The sequence below is a fragment of the Crinia signifera genome, chromosome 5, assembly GCF_055691185.1.
Source record: "Crinia signifera chromosome 5, ASM5569118v1, whole genome shotgun sequence".
In the NCBI taxonomy this organism is placed as follows: domain Eukaryota; kingdom Metazoa; phylum Chordata; class Amphibia; order Anura; family Myobatrachidae; genus Crinia; species Crinia signifera.
The window spans coordinates 23,762,376-23,785,572 of record NC_139221.1 but is presented as its reverse complement, the minus strand read 5'-3'; the positions used below and the strand labels follow the sequence as shown (position 1 = coordinate 23,785,572).

Below are 23,197 nucleotides of genomic sequence, written 5' to 3'. Positions count from 1 at the left end.
TTGCCACAGGGGAGTTAAATGCTTTCATAGCAGCCGGCTGTATCAGGGCAGGTCCGCGGCTATTCCAAAACTTGCATCATCTCGCGAGCCAATCGGAGCTCACGGTCCGGCACCCAATCAGGAGACACCACTGCCGCTCCTCATTGGCGCGCGAGATTTGAAATAGCTGCGGACCTGCTCACAGTACAGTACAGCTGGGCTGCCCATTGCTCTCTGCCCGGCTGTCCCCAACTCCAGACTGATTTTCGGACATTGCATCGGTCTTAATTACCTGACTTGTCCGGAGTAATCCCAAGCGGGTGGTAACCCTACAATTTACCCCAGATAGAAGCTGGTTGGTTGCTTAGGGCAACTGCTGTACTTTATCTTTTTAATACCAATGTGATCAGGCAGCAGCACAACTTTGTACACACAGTAAATCAAACCAACGTATATTACTGATTTCTCAGAGCACCGCGGCTATTGCAAGGGGTCATGGGCCTCTAATCCGCTGGCGCTCACAGCTAGACAGGTCACATAATCCCATTAGGACCAGGCACACAATGCATTGTTACTGTGCATTATACTCAGGTGCAGAACAGATGGAGTTCAGTCTATTTGGTCGGTGGTTAGAATAATCAAATTTTTGACATTGACCATTTAAACATGGAGCAGGTCGACACTAGTAAAATGTTGACGTGCTAAAAATGTCAACAATCCGTGGTGTAGTGATGAGGCTGTTCCAACAGTAAGTACCATAATCCTACAGCTCATAACTCTGGCAGTTACAGCATCATGCAACTAGTGCCGCACTGTAAGTATATAGTGTTCAGTCTAGACCCCTTTAGCTTCGAAAACCCATGCAGTTCCTCTTCCCAGCCTTGGGTGTCACTCTCTGCTGTGGTGCTTCTATCAGTGTCGAAATACAGACTGCACTGTGCTAGAAGCACCAAAGTAGAGAGCGACATTGCAGGCAGGGAAGAGAACATGAACAGGTTTTTAAAGATGCGGGGTGCTAGAAAGAACACTAGTAAGTATAACCCTAAACCTCCTGTCTGCATTTTGCTACAGTAAATGTCGATACTGTGAACATATCGATATTTTGCAGCTGTCAACATAACTTAAAAATACAAATGTCGACATTGGACCCTCTGGATGACCGCACAGCCAAGGCGAAAGCTGCAGACACACTGTACGACAAAGGCAGACAACAATATCGTTACCGATTTCCCTGAACTCCTCGGAGATACAGAACATACACAGTAACCGAGCCAATAAAGACAAAGACCATTTTGTTTTATGAAAAATGTATCTTTATCATTCATACACACTGAACAATATGCACCTAGCCACAAATGACATAGGCAACATTTGACTGTACATACAAATGACAAAGTGGGGCGATAACAACCAGAGAAGCTCGCATCATTATCGTTCCTACGTACTGAGCGATATACACAATAATATCGCTAACGATATCGTCTGCCTTTATCGCATAGTATGTATGGGTCTTTACACCTCTACAGATGCACTGCCCAGGCTTACACTTGTAGACGTGTTCAAAGGCCGGCCTGTCTCCAGACGCCTAGCCCAGACGGGCCCGTGTCTCCGGACCCCCAGCCCAGACGGGCCCCTGTCTCCGGACGCCCAGTCCAGGCGGGCCCCTGTCTCCGGACGCCCAGTCCAGGCGGGCCCCTGTCTCCGGACGCCCAGCCCAGATGGGCCCCTGTCTCCGGACGCCCAGCCCAGATGGGCCCCTGTCTCCGGACGCCCAGCCCAGATGGGCCCCTGTCTCCGGACGCCCAGCCCAGATGGGCCCCTGTCTCCGGACGCCCAGCCCAGATGGGCCCCTGTCTCCGGACGCCCAGCCCAGATGGGCCCCTGTCTCCGGACGCCCAGCCCAAATGGGCCCCTGTCTCCGGACGCCCAGCCCAGATGGGCCCCTGTCTCCGGACGCCCAGCCCAGATGGGCCCCTGTCTCCGGACGCCCAGCCCAGATGGGCCCCTGTCTCCGGACGCCCAGCCCAGGTGGGCCCCTGTCTTCGGATGCCCAGCCCAGGAGGGACCCTGTCTCTGGACGCCCAGCCCAGACGGACCCCTGTCTTTGGACCCCAGCCCAGACGCACCCCAGTCTCCAGACCCCTAGCCCAGGCAGGCCCCTTCTTTGGTCCCCCCAGCCCAGATGGGCCCATTTTTTGGCCCCCCAGCCCAGACTCCAGCCTTACACACCAACAACTGCAGCATCACAGACACCCTCCACACCAGCACCCTGAGCTCACCCCAGGACCTGGCACACGGTACCCACCTTTAGAAATAGCTGAGATCAGCTCCTTCTCCTCCTCTGACAGGTCTCCTTTCTTCGGGGCCATACTGCGGGCTGCTGGGCTGTCACCACACTGGGCACACAGCTGCCAATACGGATGTATAACAATGTATCAGCCTGTGCCCTGACACTGTGTCAGTTTCTCCAGGACGCCATTACTAGTACTGGCAGCTGCACATCACGGTGCTGAGACTGCTCACGGAGCAATCCACTCTTCTTCCTCACAGGGGGGTGGGGGCAGTCTACTAATAAACACACAATACACATGTGCCGCAGCACTACCGGCAACTCACAGCTCCTATATTATCGGGCAGAATATAAGTCCTATGTGGGGAGTGGGGCAAGTCAGAGTAATAGAGAATAAGGTCTTGGGTTCAGCAGATGCATACCCCCCTTCTGACTGACTTGGTATCGCCCGCCAGGCTGTGCGCACTGCTGCTGCTTTTGCTGGGCTGCTGGATGCTGGTTGTGGGAGTCAGTCCTGAGAGGCTGCTGCTGCCCTTCAAGCAGTGTCCTATTGTCTGCCAGTGTGTGACAGGGAGCCAGCAAGATCTGCATACAGGTAAGGACACCTGTCACACACACACACACACACACACACACACACACACACACACACACACACACACACACACACACACACACACACACACACTGCACTGCAAACAGGTAATGACACCTGTCACACACACTGCACACAGGTAATGACACCTGACACACACACTGCACAGAGGTAATGACACCTGTCACACACAGGGGACACACACACTGGACACAGGTAATGACATCTGTCACACACAGGCACAGGACACACACACACACACACACACACACACACTTCACACAGGTAATGACACCTGTCACACACAGACACAGGAGACACATACTGCACACAGGTAATGACACCTGTCACATACAAGGGACACACACACTGCACACAGGTAATGACACCTGTCACACACACAGCACAGGGCACACACACTGCACACAGGTAATGACTCCTGACACACACACAGGCACAGAGGTAATGACACCTGTCACACACAGGGGACACACACTGCACACAGGTAATGATATCTGTCACACACACAGGCACAGGGGACACACACTGCACACAGGTAATGACACCTGACACACACACAGGCACAGGACACATACACTGCACACAGGTAAGGACACCTGTCACACACAGGGGACACACACACACTGCACACAGGTAATGACACCTGTCACACACACAGGCACAGGAGATACACACACTGCACACAGGTAAAGACACCTGTCACACACACTGCACACATGTAATGACACCTGAAACACACTGCACACAGGTAAAGACACCTGTCACACCCCGGCTCAGGGGATACCCACACTGTACACAGGTAATGTCACACACAGGCACAGGGGACACACACCTTGTACACAGGTAATGACACCTGTCACACACAGGCACAGGGCACACACACACGCACTGTACACAGGTGACAGACACTGCATACATGTTAAGAACAACTGTCACACACACATACTGCACACAGGTAAGGACACCTGTCACACACACACACACACCTACTGCATGCAGGCAAGGACACCTGTCACACACAGGCACAGGGGACACACACTGCAAACAGGTAAGGACATCTGTCACACAAACACACACACACGTAAGGACACCTGTCACAAACACATACTGCACACAGGTAAGGACACCTGTCACAAACTGCACACAGGTAAGGACACCTGTCAAACACACATTGCACACACAGGTAAGGACACCTGTCACACACACATACTGCACATTGGTAAGAAGTCCTTTTTCTCACACATACTGCACACAGGTAAAGACAACTGTCCCTCTCACACACAGACAGACACACCTGTCTCACACAGAACACACACACTGCTCACACACACTAAAGGACACCTGTCACATACACACTGCATTCAGGCGAGGATGCTTGACACACATGCTACACACAGAGGCGCACACCTGGCTGGGTGCACAAAATAGGGCAGTATGCACTTATAGAAACAGTCCGCCCACAGGTTACACACACACACTCACACCGGCAATACCAGGATGTAAACAAGACTTCAGCCAAACACTTTATGCTTTTCATTTCCGATACGACTCACATTATGAACGGTGTTTACGTACTTTACTGTGTTTGTTTTCCTGACTGTCCCCGTTACAAGCAAGACAATACAAAAACATTTGCACCCCAGCTTTATTTTGTAATCACTCCTGTTTGCGGCCCATCATCCTCCCGCGATAGCGCCTTCTGTTTCTCTGTCAGTCCGTCCATCCATTTGCCCCGCTGGGTACCGTGCTGCTTCATTTTTCAAATGCAGGCTGTGATCCCCCAACTGCAGCGGTGTGTTCTTAGTTCAGTGGGAAACCCCTGTACCAAGCCTAGAGACGTGCCACACAAGCACCTACTATCACTCTACATCGGAAGAGCAGTGTCTGTGTTCTCCAAAGATAAATCGATGTTTTACTCACTTCGATTTATTTTTACAATACTGCTGAATTTTATATGTGTCCAAATCTGTTGATAAAAGCAATACTTGAGTCAGACGCTGCCACATGGAGCTTTTTAGGTGCACACTCTAAACTGTAAATACCTTGAAGAAATGAAACCCATGCCACTTTGGAACTGGAAAAGAGCGAAGGGCCCAGTTATCATCGATCACATTACAGAATGCGATCACGGCGGCGGCAAATATGAAGAATGACTTCTAGAGAATCGCTGACGTCACCTAGAGTCCTTGGCTTGCTCCTGGGGCTTCTTGGTCATGTCCTAGGGCCTGATTCAGGACTGATCAGACAGCTACGAATCCGCAGGCCGGTTGATTATCAGTAGACTGCACATGCGTACAGCCCATAGTACGCATGTAGGAAGCCGTCCTGCGGTAAAATCCTGCTAATTTTTTGATCGCTAGCCGTTCATAAGGTAATTGACAGGAACCGGCCATTTCCTGCGAGTGCCAGGGAAAACGCAGACGTGCACAGACATTTTAGGGGAAGTCATGTGATGCCAGCTCCGGCCCTGATCCGATTGATTCTATCGCAGCCGCTGAGTAAGTCCTGGGCTACGCACAGATTGCACACAGTGGGAAATCATTAGGTGGTGAGCAGCGTGCGCATACGGAATTGCAGCGGAACGCCGATCCAGCTACTTTTTGCAAGCCGTTATAAGCAGGCCTGCATGGGGCGGGACTTCACTGTGGTGGTTCAGCGGCTATCTGATCGCAGGGCCCGGAAAATTAGGACCGGCCCTATCATGGCTGAATCAGGCCCATAGTCACATAGATCTCACTCCTAAATTGTAGAGAAAGTGGTAAATCACCAAGTCTGTGCCTACTACCTATAAAAACAGTATGGAGGAGATTCATGCCCTTGCAATATGGCCCTTATTCAGGTTGATATTCGTATCCTTGTGAGTCCTTAAAGGGCTGCCTGAAAGGTTCGAACGCGCGGGGGACCAATTGAATCAGAATACCCCCCTGTGTGCTCACTCTGTGACCAATAGCTGATTTTTTTCCTTTTAAACCATAAATAGAGGTAAAAGAGCAAAGATAGTCTTCCATATAAAGGTGCCAATTCAGACCCGCGTACCTGTTCAATAGACTGCGAGTATACGCAGCCTAGCGAACAGGACTGAATCAGACCCAAAGGGTGCTTTGTGCAGCCAGATGTCATGGTACGTGCGTCGGCAGAGCGCAGAGAATTGGCTATGATGCCCAGATGGAGCACGCAGCTGGGAAAAACAGGATTTGGGTGATAGGTCCACAGTGTCCAGGTCAACGCCATATGGTCAACATTCATGATGTCAACATATACAGTAGACGCAGGTAAAAAGTCTATATTCGACATATGAAAGGTTGACATGAGTTTTTCACAATTTTTTTACTTTTTCATATTTTACCATCAACGTGGATTCTTAATGGGAAGCAAGGTCTGATGCGAGGGGACGCGGTACACTAATTGGGGGTGCCACCTGCTCAGGTGCTAACATTAACACACAAAAAAAAGTTAAAATATAGTGTCGACCTCTTGCTCGCGTTTGGGGTGGACATAGACACTGTCGACCCAGGAAAAACAACTTTCATTCACGTGGGGAATGCCCAGCGTTTTACGGGCCCACCCAAAACGCTACGTACCTATGCTTGGTATGGGCAGCTGATGTCATATGTGCAGATAGAGCATACTTGCCGACTTTGTAAAAAAACTCTCCGGGAGAAGCCCGGAGAGGAGTTAAAGGGGGGCGAGGTGAGGCTACGTTTTGTGGGCGGGGCGAAGCTGACATCACCAAGCCAAGCCCCGCCCCCATGACTGACAGCATCAATTTGCGGATCCGTGGATGGGGGGAGGAGCTAAAATGATGCAAAATGATGCGATTCACGGCATTTTAGCCCCGCCCCCCTCCCCGCGGACCCGCAAAATTCTGAGTTTATTACTGCGGGGAAGGGGGGAGCCGGGGCTCCTGCGAAAATGCAGGAGACTTGCCCACCTTCCCGGGGGGCCAGGAGAGGGACCCGATTTGCGGGACCCTCCTGGCCATTCCGGGAGGGTAGGCAAGTATGAGGGAGAGTTAGATTTGGGTGTTTTATTGTTTCTGTGCAGGGTAAATACTGGCTGCTTTATTTTTACACTGCAATATAGATATCAGTTTGAAGTACACCCACACCCAAATCTAACTCTCTCTGCACACGTTACATCAGCCCCACCTTCAGTGCACATTGTTTTGTCCATTAGAGAGTGATTGTGCCTTTCCGAGTGAATCAGAATAACCCCCAATGTGCAGAAACTTGTGTACAATTCATAAGAGATTTCCTTCACTTCCTAACAATTTAATTGACAGTGAATTGTTAAAGTAACCGTAATGCAGCCAGTTATTTTGGTGTGTGTGTATATTGGGGGGGTGGGGCGTATTATGGAAATCCTAATTCTGTTTCCTAAGTTGCGCCGTTAGAGTGGCAATGGTTTAATGACATTATTTGAGGCTGCTATTTTGTCTGCTCTGATATGAAAGCCTTCAGTGTTCCGTTAGTATTGCAGATGAATTATTACGCTCTGCTGGGAGTCTCCATCACTCTCAGAGCTCCGAGAACTATTGTTCTGCTCAGAGCAATGCAATTTCCTTTATCTATTTTAACTTAGATTTTTAAAGGGGACCTGTCACTTCTGAGATAAATGCTTTATATATAAATATACACTTGTTCCTTGTGCTCTGTGTGTGACAGAAACATAATAAGGTTCCCTGGTACGCCTGGGAGTTGCTAAGGAAGGGGAGAGCAGGCACATGTCCCATCAAGGGACCATGGCCAGGCTGAAAAGACTAAGGGGCCCATTTATTGCCATGTTTTAGGTATTTATAGCTTATCGGGCATTAAAATTGGTGGTCCAGCCATTCTGCTCCCAATTGACATTTTTCAAACATGTCACAGTTAAGCGCTTATTGGCTGGAGCGCAATTTAGCTATTTAAAACTCCTTTCAGATGATAAATGGCGGTGGCCCCTAACTGTCAATTTTAAACACACGGCAGTTGGTGCTTTGGCCCATTGGGCTGAATGAAGGGGCCCTGACACATAACTTCCAGGGTGGAAGAGGATGTTTATTATGCAGAGGAGGGGTGTATAGTGAAGTGGGCTTATTATCCATAATTTTCTGGTGGGAGGACAGCTTGCTTTACTGCAGATATCTCCAGTTCCTGGAAATAGATTTCTTAGATTTTAATGGAATTAAAAACTAGAGAATCTCACCTACCAAATGCTATTGGGGACTAGGAGATCAAATTTCAGGAGGCAGAGCAATCTGCCAACGAGAATATAAAACTACATACCAGGTGTGTGGAGCTGGAGCAGTAACCAGCTGCTGGAAGGCCGATATCTCTGGTTCTGGGCACAGTAGAGACAAGCTACTAGTGTCCATCAAAGGGGGAGAGTCCCAGCTTTTAGAATATACCCTCAGAAAAACTCTAAGGGCAGTATTTAATGAGAATAATTCTCTGTGCATGGCGAGAGATTTTTTTTCTCTCGCCATGCACTCGCCCTGTTCCGTAGGGCTCGCTGCCACTCCTGCTCCCACTATTCAATGTGGTTAAGACTCGCCGACACTCGCAGCGAGTCTTAACCCCTGCAGCGGACGAGCGTCCGCGGCAGAGAGCTGGCAGGGAGCCGGGGGACGGTGGCAGCCAGGGAGATTAAAGTCTCCCTGGCTGCCCCAGAACATATGTGGAGGGGAGGAGGGCTCCCCGGGACCCAGACAGCACAAGCTGCCCCCCCACCCCCCCATAGCCAGCGGGGGACCCAGTATTCACTGCACCCGATCGTGCATATGTAATGATCGGATGCAGTGAATATATGAATATCTAATGAGCGGCTCGAGAGCTCCGGCCCCCTGCTGGCTGCTCTGTGTAAAAAAAAAATATTAAAAAAATATATTTTTTTAATTAAATATATATTCATGTGCTATAAGCACATGAATAAAAATAACATGCCCCTTCACAGAAAAAAAATCCTGATTTTTTACACCAAAATTTTAAAAAAAACCCTTTTAGTTTAAAAGTTCACATTCCAGTTCTCCATGAAAAGATGGAGAATTGCTACACGGAGAGACACGGCGAAAATCACTTAGAAAGACAGCGAAAATATCACATTGAATAGGGTGGTTCACTTTTGGAGAGCAAAATGCTCCTTCCAACGCGAAAATAGCACAAACTCGCTATAAAACAAGGCAAATTTTTCTCTTTGAATACTGGCCTAAGTCAGACAAAACCTGAAATATCTGACTGGGAAGAGCAATTAACAGGCTTGGATGGGGACCACTGCTTTGAAGTCAGATATCTCCGGTTCCCAAGAGCCGATTTTCAAAATTCTTGCACCTATGGAAAGAGGGGACCCTCAGCTTTCAGACTAGGGCACTTAGACTCCTGGGGGGGGGGGGGTTTCTGGGTACTCAGAAACCCCCCTGTGAGCGCTACTGAACACTTATAATAATAATAATCCTTTTCTATATATAGCGCTCTTTCTCCATTAAGACTCATCTTATAGTGTGTACACACGGTGCAATATGGCTTCCGATGTTGCCGATATAGTGAACATCAGAAGCCATATCGCATGCAGATGTGAGTGAAAGTCGGCGGTCAAATAGAGAGGGCAGCCAAGACCTATATAGTGCAGATCTGCACTATATAGTCAAAATTGTGCTACTGACTGCATGCAGTGCGATGCGAGTCCCGATACGATCTGATCGTATCGGGACTCGCATAGCACGGCATATGTACCGTGTGTACACACCATTAGAGTGCACCTACCTACCTATAGATGCTCTTTCCCTGCCACTCTTGTGTGTTTCTCTAAAAACTTAAGGTGCATAGACCAGGGGTGGTCCTCAAGAGCTACCAACAGGTCATGGTTTCCAGGCCACCTGTGGATCTGTAGAATATGTTGTTTAGGACGGAATGCACACATGTTTGAACATGGACCGGTGCACCAGCTAGGTGGTCTGGGAATTGTGACAGTAATGTCTGCACCTGTGCACCTGCCAGGGGATCTGGGAGATGTAACAGTAATGACTACACATGTGCACCAGCTAGGAGGTCTAGGGAAGTATGACAGTAATGACTGCACCTGTGCACCACCAGCTAGGTGGTCTGGGAAATGTGCCAGTTGGTAATGACTGCACCTGTGCCCTAGATAGGTGGTCTGGAGAATGTGACAGATAGTAATGACTACACCTGAGAACCAGCTAGGTCAGGGGTGAGGGAACTTTTTTACCTTTTACCCCAAAATGTATTTATATACGCTGACGTTTCCCCCTTGATTTAAAAGGAATTCATATAATTGTAATACACACTGTACCCCCAGAAATTGGTGATATATCCTGCTGGTACGGTACCCAGCCTGGAAGCCGTTGATGATGATGATTACAATGTATTGCTGTACACAGGAGACTTCCTGGGTTTATGGTAGCGCTGTGTGATTTCTAACGCTGGGACTTATAGTTCCTGTACAGCTGCTGGCCTGTCTTTAATAGAGAAACACGCGGTTTAAGAAGAGGTAGGGTGTATAACGGGGCAAACCCATCACCCTATTAGTAATATCTACAAAAACATTCCTTTTATCTCAAAGCTGAACCATATGCAGTGAGGAAATTTCAGCATTCATGCTCTCACGGCCAGGAACATTTACTGTGATTACACTACGGGCCTAATTCAAGTTGGCTGCTTAGCGAGTGGGTTAACGCTGCCCGCCGGGGGAACAAATGCCCGCTAAAATGTAATAACTTATAACCCCCTAGAACCGCCACATAAATACAGTATTGTTTTATTCCTACAAAAAAATGTCATAGCATTGAACAACCGGGTCACTGTTAATATTGATAAATGCCTAAGGCGCCTAGAGAATTATGCTGCTTTATCTTATACTATTACTTAACACTTAAGCCTAGAAATAAATGACACTGACACCTTAACTAATAAATAAGACACGGACACCAACTGCGTAAGTTTAAAGGTCATCTGGGATATTTTTTTAAAGATGGTATGACCCTAAATTGTTTAGGGATGGCAAGAAGAAGCACTTGAGACCAGCACCCTCAAAACGCGGATGCCCCTCATGGCGGCGACCAGGTCGCCCCACTCGCTGGCATCACTCAAAACAACTTGTGTGTACAGCCCGCTCCGCAGCGGCATGCCACGCCCCTCCTAGGGTCAGACGCGGGCACTTCCAGGAAGTGTCCAGCGCCCCACCGCGTTGAGTCGGAACTCGCCTACCTTCTTGGCAGAGGGGCGGGCCATACCCCACGGAGACCACCTGACACCACACTTGAGTGCTGGTCGAGAGCGCTCAACCGCCGATTGTAAATGAAAACTAAATTCAAATTTGGTGAAGGCTCAAAAAGCCCAGGTAGCACTTTGAAAGGGGAGGGAGGGTGGGAATCCAGACTCAAAGAGGAAGTCCTTCCTGCTTGCTTGCCTATAAGTACCCCTCTCTAAGCTGACGCCCCCCAGCTACCCGATAGGGCAGATCTAACTGCCACTCATTATTTGCCTCCGGCCTTATCTTGATGTTTACAACTTTATTTAACCTCTGCAAATTCACAGGCTCTTAATTACACTCGGGCCTATGCGGCCCTCGTTACATCTAAGGCGCCTAGAGAATTATGCTGCTTTATCTTATACTATTACTTAACACTTAAGCCTAGAAATAAATGACACTGGCACCTTAACTAATAAATAAGACACGGACACCAACTGCGTAAGTTTAAAGGTCATCTGGGATATTTATTTAAAGATGGTATGACCCTAAATTGTTTAGGGATGGCAAGAAGAAGCACTTGAGACCAGCACCCTCAAAACGCGGATGCCCCTCATGGCGGCGACCAGGTCGCCCCACTCGCTGGCATCACTCAAAACAACTTGTGTGTACAGCCCGCTCCGCAGCGGCATGCCACGCCCCTCCTAGGGTCAGACGCGGGCACTTCCAGGAAGTGTCCAGCGCCCCACCGCCTTGAGTCGGGACTCGCCTACCTTCTTGGCAGAGGGGCGGGCCATACCCCACGGAGACCACCTGACACCACACTTGAGTGCTGGTCGAGAGCGCTCAACCGCCACTGCCTTGGCACTCTTACCCCGCCGGGTTAACCTGTGCTACAAGGCCCGCCACCCCAAAACAACTACCTACGCCCTAACTACACTAAACTAGTAAGAATGTCCTGCAGAAAAATAGCCATACCGGGGTCCGATAGGTGAACCCCGTCTGGCCTATACAACTTGGGGTTGGTTTTCACAATGGTGGGATGCCTGACTGCTTTACCACCCTTTGCCACTATGTATCTGGACACGGCGTGGTTCACTTTCTTTCTGGCCTTCTCAACAGCCTCTATACTCCGACACCCCCGCCATGTGAAACGGGGCACTATGTCTGACCAAACCAGTAATACTCCTGGCCAACGCTCCTGTATCCTCGCCATGTCCTTCTCAATTTGAATGGTTAATGCAATGCCCGTCCGCTTGACCAAGTCATTGCCTCCCAGGTGTATAACTAAGATATCAGGTCTGCCTAATCTCCGGGCTTTGGAGACTAGCAGGTCCCACAGGCCATCCCACTGAAAACCCCTAATGCCCAGCCAGTGCACCTCCCTTGCCTGAGACAGCACCGTGGTCGCAGCTGCCAATGGGTGCCTAGCAGCCCAATATATGTATGAGTGCCCCACTAACCAAACCCTGCCCAGAGTCATTGAGGAAGGGGAAGGGGCTGAAAAAGAGAAAACCTAAGGTTAGCATATAACCTTATACTGTAAGACACAACTGGAATGCATTGACTATAGACCCGAGTGAAGGGGAAAAATCTTAAAAAACCTCTGGTGGACTGTTGGGGGAGGCCAATTGTAATTAAGTCCCCTGCAGAGGAAAAAGTAAAAAAATTCCCTTCACACCGTCGATTCCGGAACGCTAAAGTTCCCAAACCGATTGTAAACAGTCTGTTTTCGGGTCAGCGCAACAGGCGCTACTTACAACTTATCTAACCTTATATATTTCTTATATGCGGCTGACATCCACCTCCCCACCGCTTGAACTGAGGATGGTGGAAGCCCCGCTGCGGCTGCGCAAGTTGCCGCCCCAATTCTGAACGAATGCGTTCCATACTCTTTCTCGGGGAGACCCAAGGCCGCGACACACCTCCGAAACACAGCCGCAAACTGGAATCGGGTAAGTGGCCCCACCTCTTTGTGTGCCAGGAACTGTGCCACGGTGCCCGGTCCGCCCGAGACATACTCCTCAGCCAGGGATACAGGACATATCGCCTTATTGCAGTGCGCTCTCAATGTAATCCAGGCGCCCTTACCCGCTTGGTCTGTCTTAGTCCTCCCTATCTTGCAGAGTATCTTTCCCTCACGGAAAACTACATTTTCTTTGAGGAGCCCTGAAAGCGCGCACTTGTTAGCTGGCACTAACTCGCTTACCCTAAAGGCCCCAAAAAATGCAAAGGAAAATGCCACCTTGAAAAGCGCCGCCTCATATCTATTCTCTGCTACTCTGTTTAAACACTGCATAAGGTCCCCCAGCATGGCCTCATCCACTGGGCGACGGGAGTCTGGAACTCCTGGCTGTGCCCTAGCCCACCCTTTTAGAGCTTTAGTCAGTACAAAAGACCTAGTAGGATCTGGCTCGCCCAGCAACTCGGAATGGAAAGCTATTCCTGCCAAAGCCGCCGCCATAGCCGACTTTGACCTGCCGTTTTTATAATGTTCCCAGACGAAGGCTAGTAACCGGTCCTCGACCGACTTACCCTCTGCCTCCGGTGAGACCTGAAAGGCTGACCAATCCCTCCAAGCCGCCCCATAAGCTCTACGTGTGGACGGGGCCAAAGATAGCAGGGCCAGTGACTTCATGCCGACTCTATGACCTGCCATACAAAAGGGGGACAGCTGAGCCCTGTGCTAGCAGCCTCTGGTGCCAGCTCGCGAAATCTCTCGAACTGGAACCTCGAGAGTGCGTCTGCTATGCTGTTGTCGACACCCGGGACGTGTCGGGCCCTAAAGTGGATATTGTGCTGCAGACAATGCAAGACTAGGTGCCTTAGTAAGCGTAATGCCTCTGGCGATGTGGCCCTCTGGTTGTTAATCGCGTGAACAACTCCCATGTTGTCGCACCAGAACACTATGCTCCTGTCTGCCAAATGGCTGGCCCACAACTCGACCGCCACAATTATGGGAAAGAGCTCCAGCAGCAACAGATTGACCGTGAACCCCCGGTCGATCCATGACTGTGGCCATGGCGCGCAGCACCACTCCCCCTGCAAGTAGGCCCCGAATCCCGTGGAGCCTGCCACGTCCGTGTAGAGCTGTAGCTCCACGCTGGAGGCTGGTTCCACCGGCCACAGCAGCTCCCTGTTAAAATGTTCCAGGAAACTGGACCAGACCGTTAGGTCGCCCTTTATCTCCTGCCCTAGCCTGACTGTATGGTGTGGGTCTCTCACCCCTGCTGTGGCCCTCTCCAGCTTCCTGCAGAACACCCTCCCCATGGGGATGATGCGGCAAGCGAAATTTAAAGATCCCAGCAGCGACTGAATCAGTCGCAACCGGACCCTCCCCTTTCGCCGGCACTCCTCGATTAGCGCCTGCAGCTTCGCCACCTTATCCTCCGGCAGCCTGCAACACCCGCCCTCGGAGTCTATTTCGATACCCAAATATATCACCCTGGTGGGGCCCTCGGTTTTGTCAGCTGCTATGGGCACCCCCATGGCTGTCAATATGTCTTTGGCCCCTTCCAGAATGTGCTTACATGTGCCGTCATCTCCTGGTCCCACGAAAAGAAAATCATCTAAATAATGAGCCACCCCTTTGCAGCTCGCACCTTCCTGTATGCACCAATGCAGGAAAGTGCTGAATCTCTCAAAGTAGGAACAGGAGACCGAGCACCCCATGGGCAGGCATTTGTCTATATATATGCCCCCTTCTAGCCTAAAACCCATAAAGCGGAATGAAGCGGGGTGCAAAGGGAGCAGCCGGAAAGCGGACTCTATGTCCAGTTTCGCCATTAGTGCCCCTTGCCCAAAGCCCTTCACAATCTCCAGAACTTCATCGAAGAGCTGGTATTGCACGCTACACTGTGATTCCGGTATGGCATCGTTGATCGACCTTCCGGGGGGGTAAGACAAGTGTTGTATTAACCTGTACTTCCCCGGCGTCTTCTTAGGGACTACGCCTAAAGGGGAGAAGCACATGCGGGGCAAGGGTTCGGCAGCAAACGGGCGTGCCATCCTTCCCAGGTCTATCTCTGCATACACTTTCTGTCTCACTACCCCCGGAAAATCCCTCGCCGATTTGAGGTTTTTATGGGATCTCACTAGGACTGATTCAGGTATGGGTAACTGAAAACCGTACTTAAAACCACTAAATAGGAACTGTGCCGCCTCCCTATCGGGGTAAGAGGCTAGGCGGCGAGCCAACTCTTCTAGGACTATGGGAGAGTGTGCCTTACTTATTGCTAGGCCCTGCGTCACCCTGGTCCTGGGCCCTTCCAGACTTGCAGACCTTTCCTGAGTGTCCTGCCCCGCACCAACGGCATTCGTGCCTATATCGGCACTTTGCTCCTCTCTCACATTTGCCGTCGTTAAAGGCGAAACATCTACCCTTGCCCGGGGCCTTCCCCCCGGGTTTCCCCCTGAGAAAGGGCTTCTTGCCCGCTTGCTCAGTGGATGGCTGACCTTTCCCAATGACCTCTAGCCATATCTCTACATGCTTGCACCCCATGGGCATGTTTGTGGACCCCTCGTGAGCCCGGCGGAACTTCTCGTCATAGTCCCGCCAAGCCCCTGTCCTGTAGCTGATGAATGTTTCGTTTACCAAAAATAGGTAGCGGAGAACATTCAAGTGCTCATCTGGCCTGGTGCTAAGGTAGCACGAGGAGAAGATGAGAAAACCCCTGAGCCAATTGTGGAAGCTCTTGAATGCGAGCTCCCCGTTGGCTGAGGACTTCTTGGCCTTGTCAAATTCCTTTTTCATATCGGCCGTCAAAGTGAAGAAATCCACAAACTTCCCCTTCTTAATCCTCTCTTTCACTCCCCTACGGAGCCCTCTGGATATGGCTGTGTTGGAGCAGTGTACCTTGTCCCCAGCCGCATCTGTAGCGGGGGGGGGGGGCGCGTCCCTCTGTTTGCGCTTTGTGCCTCTGACCCTCTTAGCCACGGCTCGCGCAACCAACTTTGCAAGCTTGCGCGGGCGCCCAGACTGACCCTCTTCCCCGCTACTAGCTGTGGAGTGATAAGATGAGGATTCACATAACGAATTGTCAGTGTTCTCACCATCCGTGGATTCAGCCCCGTCCTCAGGTTCTGCCTCTGCTTCTTGTGTCCCAGGTTGCTCTGAAGGCCTGGGCCTTGACGACCTGCCAGATTGCCCTTCATCCCCGGAGGCGCCCCCGGGGTCCCTGCCGCTCGTGACTGCTGTGGCGGCCGGAGTAGATGACCTCTGACCCGACCCCGAAACTTGCAGGATTCCTTGTGTGGCACTCTGTGTCGAGCTCATGGCCCTCCTGGCCCCGTCCGAACCTGTAGATGTTTCAGGAGACAAATGCAAGGCATTACCCATGGAGCCTGACGTTGTGGAAAAAGCTGCATCGCCCCTGGGTGCCCTACCCCTTTCTGCACTCCCCGTGGGTGTATAGTGCGGACGTGGAGGGGTGTAGTTTGGCTGTTGCCCATATGGGTGTGGCTGAACCCCGCTCTGATATGGATGCTGCAGCCCTGACCCCCAGCTAGCCGTGGGTTGTTGTTGGAACAACGCCAAGCCGACCCGTAGGGCCCCTGTGGAGTCCCACTGTGCTGGTGGAAATATGGGAAAGAGGGCTGCTGTCCCCAGGTAGGCTGGTGTGACATGTGTTGCTGCGCTGGTGTGTACCCTGGTTGGCCGGTTGATACCGCCGTAGGAAAAGGCCAGACCCCCTGCTGGTGTGGATTGCCCGGGGGCTGCTGAAATTGCTGGAAACCCGGGTAGAATGCTGACTGACCCAGTCCCTGGTGCCCATGCTGTAAGGGCGCCGAGGGAGGGAACATCCCCTGTGGTGCCTGGTTTTGCCCCAGGCCCTGGTGCCACGCTGCTTGCTGCCCCGGGTAAAACTGTGCTGTGGTAGGCCCCGTGCTATCTCCGCTGCCGCGGGTTAAGGCTGGTGGCCCTCCAGTAAACGCCCCCGTCTGCGTGGCAAAACTGCCTTGCAGTAGAGGCTCCACGGTGTGTGCCAGGGAGGCCTGCAGCGTGACCAGTGGCGGCCCCCTTATTATTGCAGGCGGCCTTGCTGGGCCTCCTGTGATCACCTGCATGGGGCTGGCGCTGGTTGCGGGCGGGGTGTATGCCCCCCCCCTGCCCTCATAAGGCAGCGCGTAAACGGGGGCCCCAGTAGCCGGAGGAGGTGTACTCATCCCCCCTTGGTCCTCCTCGCGGTGCACCTGCACTCTGTGCACCCCTACCCTGGTCCCTGGCGACCTATCCTGAGCTGCGTGGGCAGCCAGCGCCTCAGCCGAGGTGCCTGGCATACCCCCGCGTGTTGGTGTGCTGACCTCACCAGCCGCGCTAGACGCGGCCTGGTGCTGGAAACGGGCAGCCGCCGGGGACCGCGTGATCCCCGCGACGGAAGCTCCGCTGCTGCTGGGACTGGCTGCTGACAGGGGAACAATTCCGCGCTGCAGCGCCGGGGAGAGAGGGCGCACAGAGTCGCGCTGGCGCTCTGTGGCCGCCATATACTGTGCTGCAGCTGGTGATTTACCACCCCCACGCCCTGCTACAGTGCTCAGGGGGCGGGCGGCGTCCGCCAGCCAACGGGGGGGGGGGAGCGCTGCGCTTAGGACGCCCTGACATGTTTGATGTAAGGTAACTAGCTGATGTACCCAAAAAGTAAGAATACTTAGCTTCGTTTGTCTTTGCGCTTGGTCACACAGGATTGTCCCAGCAGAAATCCAGACTCAAAGAGGAAGTCCTTCCTGCTTGCTTGCCTATAAGTACCCCTCTCTAAGCTGACGACCCCCAGCTACCCGATAGGGCAGATCTAACTGCCACTCATTATTTGCCTCCGGCCTTATCTTGATGTTTACAACTTTATTTAACCTCTGCAAATTCACAGGCTCTTAATTACACTCGGGCCTATGCGGCCCTCGTTACATCTTAACGCGCACAGGACTGGACGCCGTGTAGACAGAGATGTTAGGATAATGGTACGGCACAGAGATCATTATGACAAATAGAATTATTGTTTTCATTTTCCTGTCGCTCGCGCTCTGTCATGTCCTGATTCAGGAACTCGCCAAAGCTGCTTCTGCTTGAGTCCAGATATTTACTGGAAGGTGCATTGATCAGAAAGGGGAAATGCTCTTAAGTTAATCCATTGATCGAAGGAAACCATTTCATTAGGCGTGCGATCAGCAGCTGAAACATCGCCCTGTACGCATTTCTCCATGTGCACTTAAATGACAATATAGTCATTGCTAAGCATTCCTCTGGTTCATTAGTTAGGGCTTTAACGATCATGCTCGGGATAACGCTAGAAAATACTTAGCAGACATTTCCTAATTGTACTCTAGCGTGCGTGTACCATTTGTGAGTGGAGATTTACTAAATATTCTGGGGGAGACTTATCAAAGCCTGGAGAGAGAATCTGATTGGTAGGTACTTTAAATCTAAATGTTAGGATAGAGACTGTCGTGGAGGCATGTCACTCTCTGCCAAAAGGGCGTGTCTATCTCCACATGTAGGTGTGTCCATGCTTAAAGGTTTGTTGTTACAAGATATTTCTGTATAACGTTAGTAACGATATATTTTGGGATGTTTTGGAAGTATTGATACAAAGATTGCCCTCTGTAATATGGGGTTTCTTTTTTATTATTATTATTATTATTATTATTATTTACAGTGTCTTATATAGTGCAGCAGATTCTGTTACAGTGTCTTATATAGCGCAGCAGATTCCGTTACAGTGTCTTATATAGCGCAGCAGATTCCGTTACAGCTTCTTATATAGCGCAGCAGATTCATTTACAGCGTCTTATATAGCACAGCAGGTCCCGTTACAGTGTCTTATATAGCGCAGCGGATTCCGTTACAGCGTCTTATATAGCGCAGCAGATTCCGTTACAGCGTCTTATATAGCGCAGCAGATTCCGTTACAGCGTCTTATATAGCGCAGCAGATCCCGTTACAGTGTCTTATATAGCGCAGCGGATTCCGTTACAGCGTCTTATATAGCGCAGCAGATTCCGTTACAGTGTCTTATATAGCGCAGCAGATTCCGTTACAGTGTCTTATATAGCGCAGCAGATTCCGTTACAGCGTCTTATATAGCGCAGCAGATTCCGTTACAGCGTCTTATATAGCGCACCAGATTCCGTTAGTGTCTTATATAGCGCTGCAGATTCCGTTACAGCGTCTTATATAGCGCAGCAGATTCTGTTACAGTGTCTTATATAGCGCAGCAGATTCCGTTAGTGTCTTATATAGCGCAGCAGATTCCATTACAGCTTCTTATATAGCGCAGCAGATTCCGTTACAGTGTCTTATATAGCGCAGCAGATTCCGTTACAGTGTCTTATATAGCGCAGCAGATTCCGTTACAATGTCTTATATAGCGCAGCAGATTCCTTTTCAGTTTCTTATATAGCGCAGCAGATTCCGTAAAAGTGCCTTATATAGCGCAGCAGATTCCGTTACAGTGTCTTATATAGCGCAGCAGATTCCTTCACAGTGTCTTATATAGCGCAGCAGATTCCGTTACAGTGTCTTATATAGCGCAGCATATTCTGTTACAGTGTCTTATATAGCGCAGCAGATTCCGTTAAAGTGTCTTATATAGCGCAGCAGATTCCGTTACAGTGTCTTATATAGCGCAGCAGATTCCGTTTGTGTCTTATATAGAGCAGCAGATTCCATTACAGTGTCTTATATAGCGCAGCAGATTCCGTTACAGTGTCTTATACAGCGCAGCAGATTCCGTTACAGCGTCTTATATAGCGCAGCAGATTCCGTTACAGCGTCTTATATAGCGCAGCAGAAACCGTTACAGTGTCTTATATAGCGCAGCAGATTCAGTTACAGCATCTTATACAGCGCAGCAGATTCCGTTACTGTGTCTTATATAGCGCAGCAGATTCCGTTACAGTGTCTTATATAGCGCAGCAGATTCCGTTAGTGTCTTATATAGCGCAGCAGATTCTGTTACAGCGTCTTATATAGCGCAGCAGATTCCGTTACAGTGTCTTATATAGCGCAGCAGATTCCGTTACAGTTTCTTATATAGCGCAGCAGATTCCGTTAGTGTCTTATATAGCGCAGCAGATTCCGTTACAGTGTCTTATATAGCGCAGCAGATTCTGTTACAGTGTCTTATATAGCGCAGCAGATTCCGTTACAGTGTCTTATATAGCGCAGCAGATTCTGTTGCGCTTTACAATAGTAGACAGTGATAAAACAAACTTGGTAACAACAGACAGACTTGGAGGTAGGAGGGCCCTGCTGCAAGCTTACAATCTATAGGGACATACAGATGGAGCCACCGTCATTCAGCAGGGGTCTGGTGGTCAGATCACCAACCGCTAGCCGCCGGTAGGGGACGCGCACGCACAAGAAATCTGCATTGCAGACCTAATTTTTTTTTCAGCCGCACCACAGGAGGGGTATGTGCAGAAATCGATTAGTTGGACTTAACAGAGCACTGATTTGTGTAACTCCTCCCTGAAAAATGCGCTGAAAAAAGAGGGGGGGGGGTGAGACTCGCAAAGGGAGATTACACACAGGCCCCCTCCGCTCTTGAACGCTTCTAGCATTCTCCCTCAAAAAAAAGGAGTCTGGCTGAGCCTCTGAGAGATGTAGATTTGGATGGGTTATATTTTTTTCTGTGCAGGATAAATACTGGCTGCTTTTGCATGTATCTCACAACTACTTGAGTTCTTTAGTTTTACACTGCAATTTAGTTTTCAGGTTGAACACACCCCACCCAAATCCAGGGCTGTCTTAACATATTGGCTTAATGGGCAGCTGCCCAAGGGCCCCCACAATTCTGGAAGCCTTTGAATTGGGGCAGATTGGGTTGTGGGCATCTGCCTCCTGAGCTTCTTGGGATGCAGTAGAGAAGGCTTCCTGGTCACCATGAGTGTAAATCACACAAAAACAGAGCGACCAGGGAGCATTGTCTTCCTGCTTCCCAGCCTGCAGCCAGACAGTGAATGGCTGATTGGTAGATGGCTGGAGGTATCCACCAATCAGAGTTCACCATTCCCTACTTGCCTCCTAAATGCAGCCAAACAGTGAATGTCAGCATTCTGATTGGTCAATGGCTGGAGCTATCCACCCAATCATAGTGCTGACAGCCATTCACTGTAGGGAAGCAAGTGGAAAGATGGCACAAGGAGGATGATACCTCCCCACACAAACCCTGCGAAACGGCACAATTTGCATAATTTTAGTCCCGTCATTTGAATTAGCAGCTCCAAGAAGACACAAATTTCAGGAGCCTCTTGGCCTTTTCAGGAAGTTCGGCAAGTATGCTCTTCCTTGTCATCTCCCCGACCTCCACCCTTCAGTAATTCTACCCACCAATACATTGAGTACAAGATCAATGGGTTCCCATCCGTGACTCCTGCAAACCTCCACAAGTTGACCCTACCCTTGCCTCTGTTATCCCATCATGCCTATAGCAACCAATCAGCTTCTAACAATCATTTTATAGAAGGTTCTTGACTGGTTGCTATGGGCAACTTCACCACTTGTCAACTTCTATCTTTAGAAAGTTTTGTACATTTTCACCCAGGGAACCACACTGTAATGCCACGGCTGGAGGGAGCATCGTTTAGTAACTCTTCATTAAGCTTAGACATGAACGACTGATTTATGAATCCCGCTCACATATGTGATTAGCAATATTCAGGCAAAGAGCTAAGAAGAAAATCCACAGGAACAATCACCACAGATCATCTAAATATAGAGCCTCAAATGATCTAATCATTATAGTAATCAAATTCATGATTGTACATAGAAAGAGACTGATTCTGGGTATAGAGAACAGCAAAAACAGCAATTAACTGGGCACTTCGATAAAATCATGCTGCACTGAAGCTGGGGCAGATGTAACGGGATACAGTTATAACCCCGGCGGTCAGGATGCTGGCTGCCGGAATCCCAACTGCAGTCAGAAATCCAGTGCCGGAACTTCAAATTGATCAGGATGCCGACAGTAAGTATGCCAGGTGGGTTAGATGCTAAATCGCTCAGCGTGCTCAGCAAGATCGCTCAGCACACAGCGATTACACTGGCCCTGACCGGCGGTTAAGTAGATTTATCCAGCATGGTGGATATTAATTGCTGGCTGATTGCGATGCGCGGGGCCACACATCGCTATCGATATGGCCCCCTAGACACGGAACGATGTAGGGGTATTTTCTAAGAGATAAGGGGGGAGATTCTCTAAGAATCTCCGCCCCCCTTCGCCGCCAATCGCATTTATAATTATCGCATATGTTCTAACATATGCGATAATTATAGCAAAGTACAGCTCTTGCGTTAAGAGCTGTCCTTTGCGGTGAGAGTAGCCGGGTCCCAGCAGATCCCGGCGGCTCCCCCCTCCCTCACACACCCGGCGCTGCTGCTGCTGCGCCGGGCTCTCCTCTTCCCTGCAGCCGGAAGAGGATCAGTGCAGGGAGGAGGTCACAGGTCCGGGCAGCACAGCTCTGTGCTGCCCGGACACAGGTGAGGGGGCGATTCGGGGCGGCGGGGGGTCGTTGCGGGGCGGTGGTGGGATGCAGTAGAAGCCCATTGGCTTCTATGGGGGCATCGCCAGAAAAACCAGGCGGGGGATGCTTAGAGCATCCCAAAATGCGGTAAAAACCCCGATAACTGGGTTTTTACCGCATTTCTTGTTTAGAGAATCTCCCCCAAGGACTCACAATGAGACTGTTAAAGAGTCACTTATACCCCTTTCACACTGTATTGATAACCTAGGTAATTGCTGGGTTGCTGCCAGGTCGATGTGCGGTGTGAAACCAACCCGACAATTCGACCCTGGTTATAAGAAGGGTTAAACCCGGGTCATCCTCTGTATAATGGGAACATGAAAGTCCCGGTCCCAGGAGCTAGATCCCAGGTCCAACCTGGCAATTGCGATGTGAAGGCGGTATTATTTATAACGGGGGGGGGGGGGAATAACGATTGTCCGTTTCCTCCTAACTCTAAACACTCGCCTAATGAGTTCTTTCCTTGCACACAAAATCCTACTAGCCCCCATATCTCTCTACGTTCTCTAATTATATCTACATGTTCTTCAAATCTGTTTCCCAGAATACTTACGCGGAGGTAGAATGTGCATTTCACAGCGTGACTCCGCAGCAAGTACCGTTACCTAACAAGC

General features: G+C 50.3%; 2 protein-coding genes across 2 annotated transcripts in view; one reads left to right on the top strand and one right to left on the bottom strand.

The window, feature by feature from the left end:
- ANKMY2 (ankyrin repeat and MYND domain containing 2) overlaps window positions 1-2,489 on the bottom strand; it is a 28,792-nt gene extending 26,303 nt beyond the window's left edge. The window contains exon 1 of the mRNA XM_083186779.1: window positions 2,285-2,489. Within this exon, the coding sequence (XP_083042905.1) occupies window positions 2,285-2,348 (64 nt within the window). The 5' untranslated portion in view covers window positions 2,349-2,489. The remainder of the gene's footprint in view (window positions 1-2,284) is intronic.
- A 235-nt stretch (window positions 2,490-2,724) lies between these two features.
- Window positions 2,725-23,197, top strand: part of BZW2 (basic leucine zipper and W2 domains 2) — a 61,614-nt gene continuing 41,141 nt past the window's right edge. The window contains exon 1 of the mRNA XM_083186778.1: window positions 2,725-2,864. The gene's annotated coding sequence lies outside the window, so the exon portion shown is untranslated. The remainder of the gene's footprint in view (window positions 2,865-23,197) is intronic.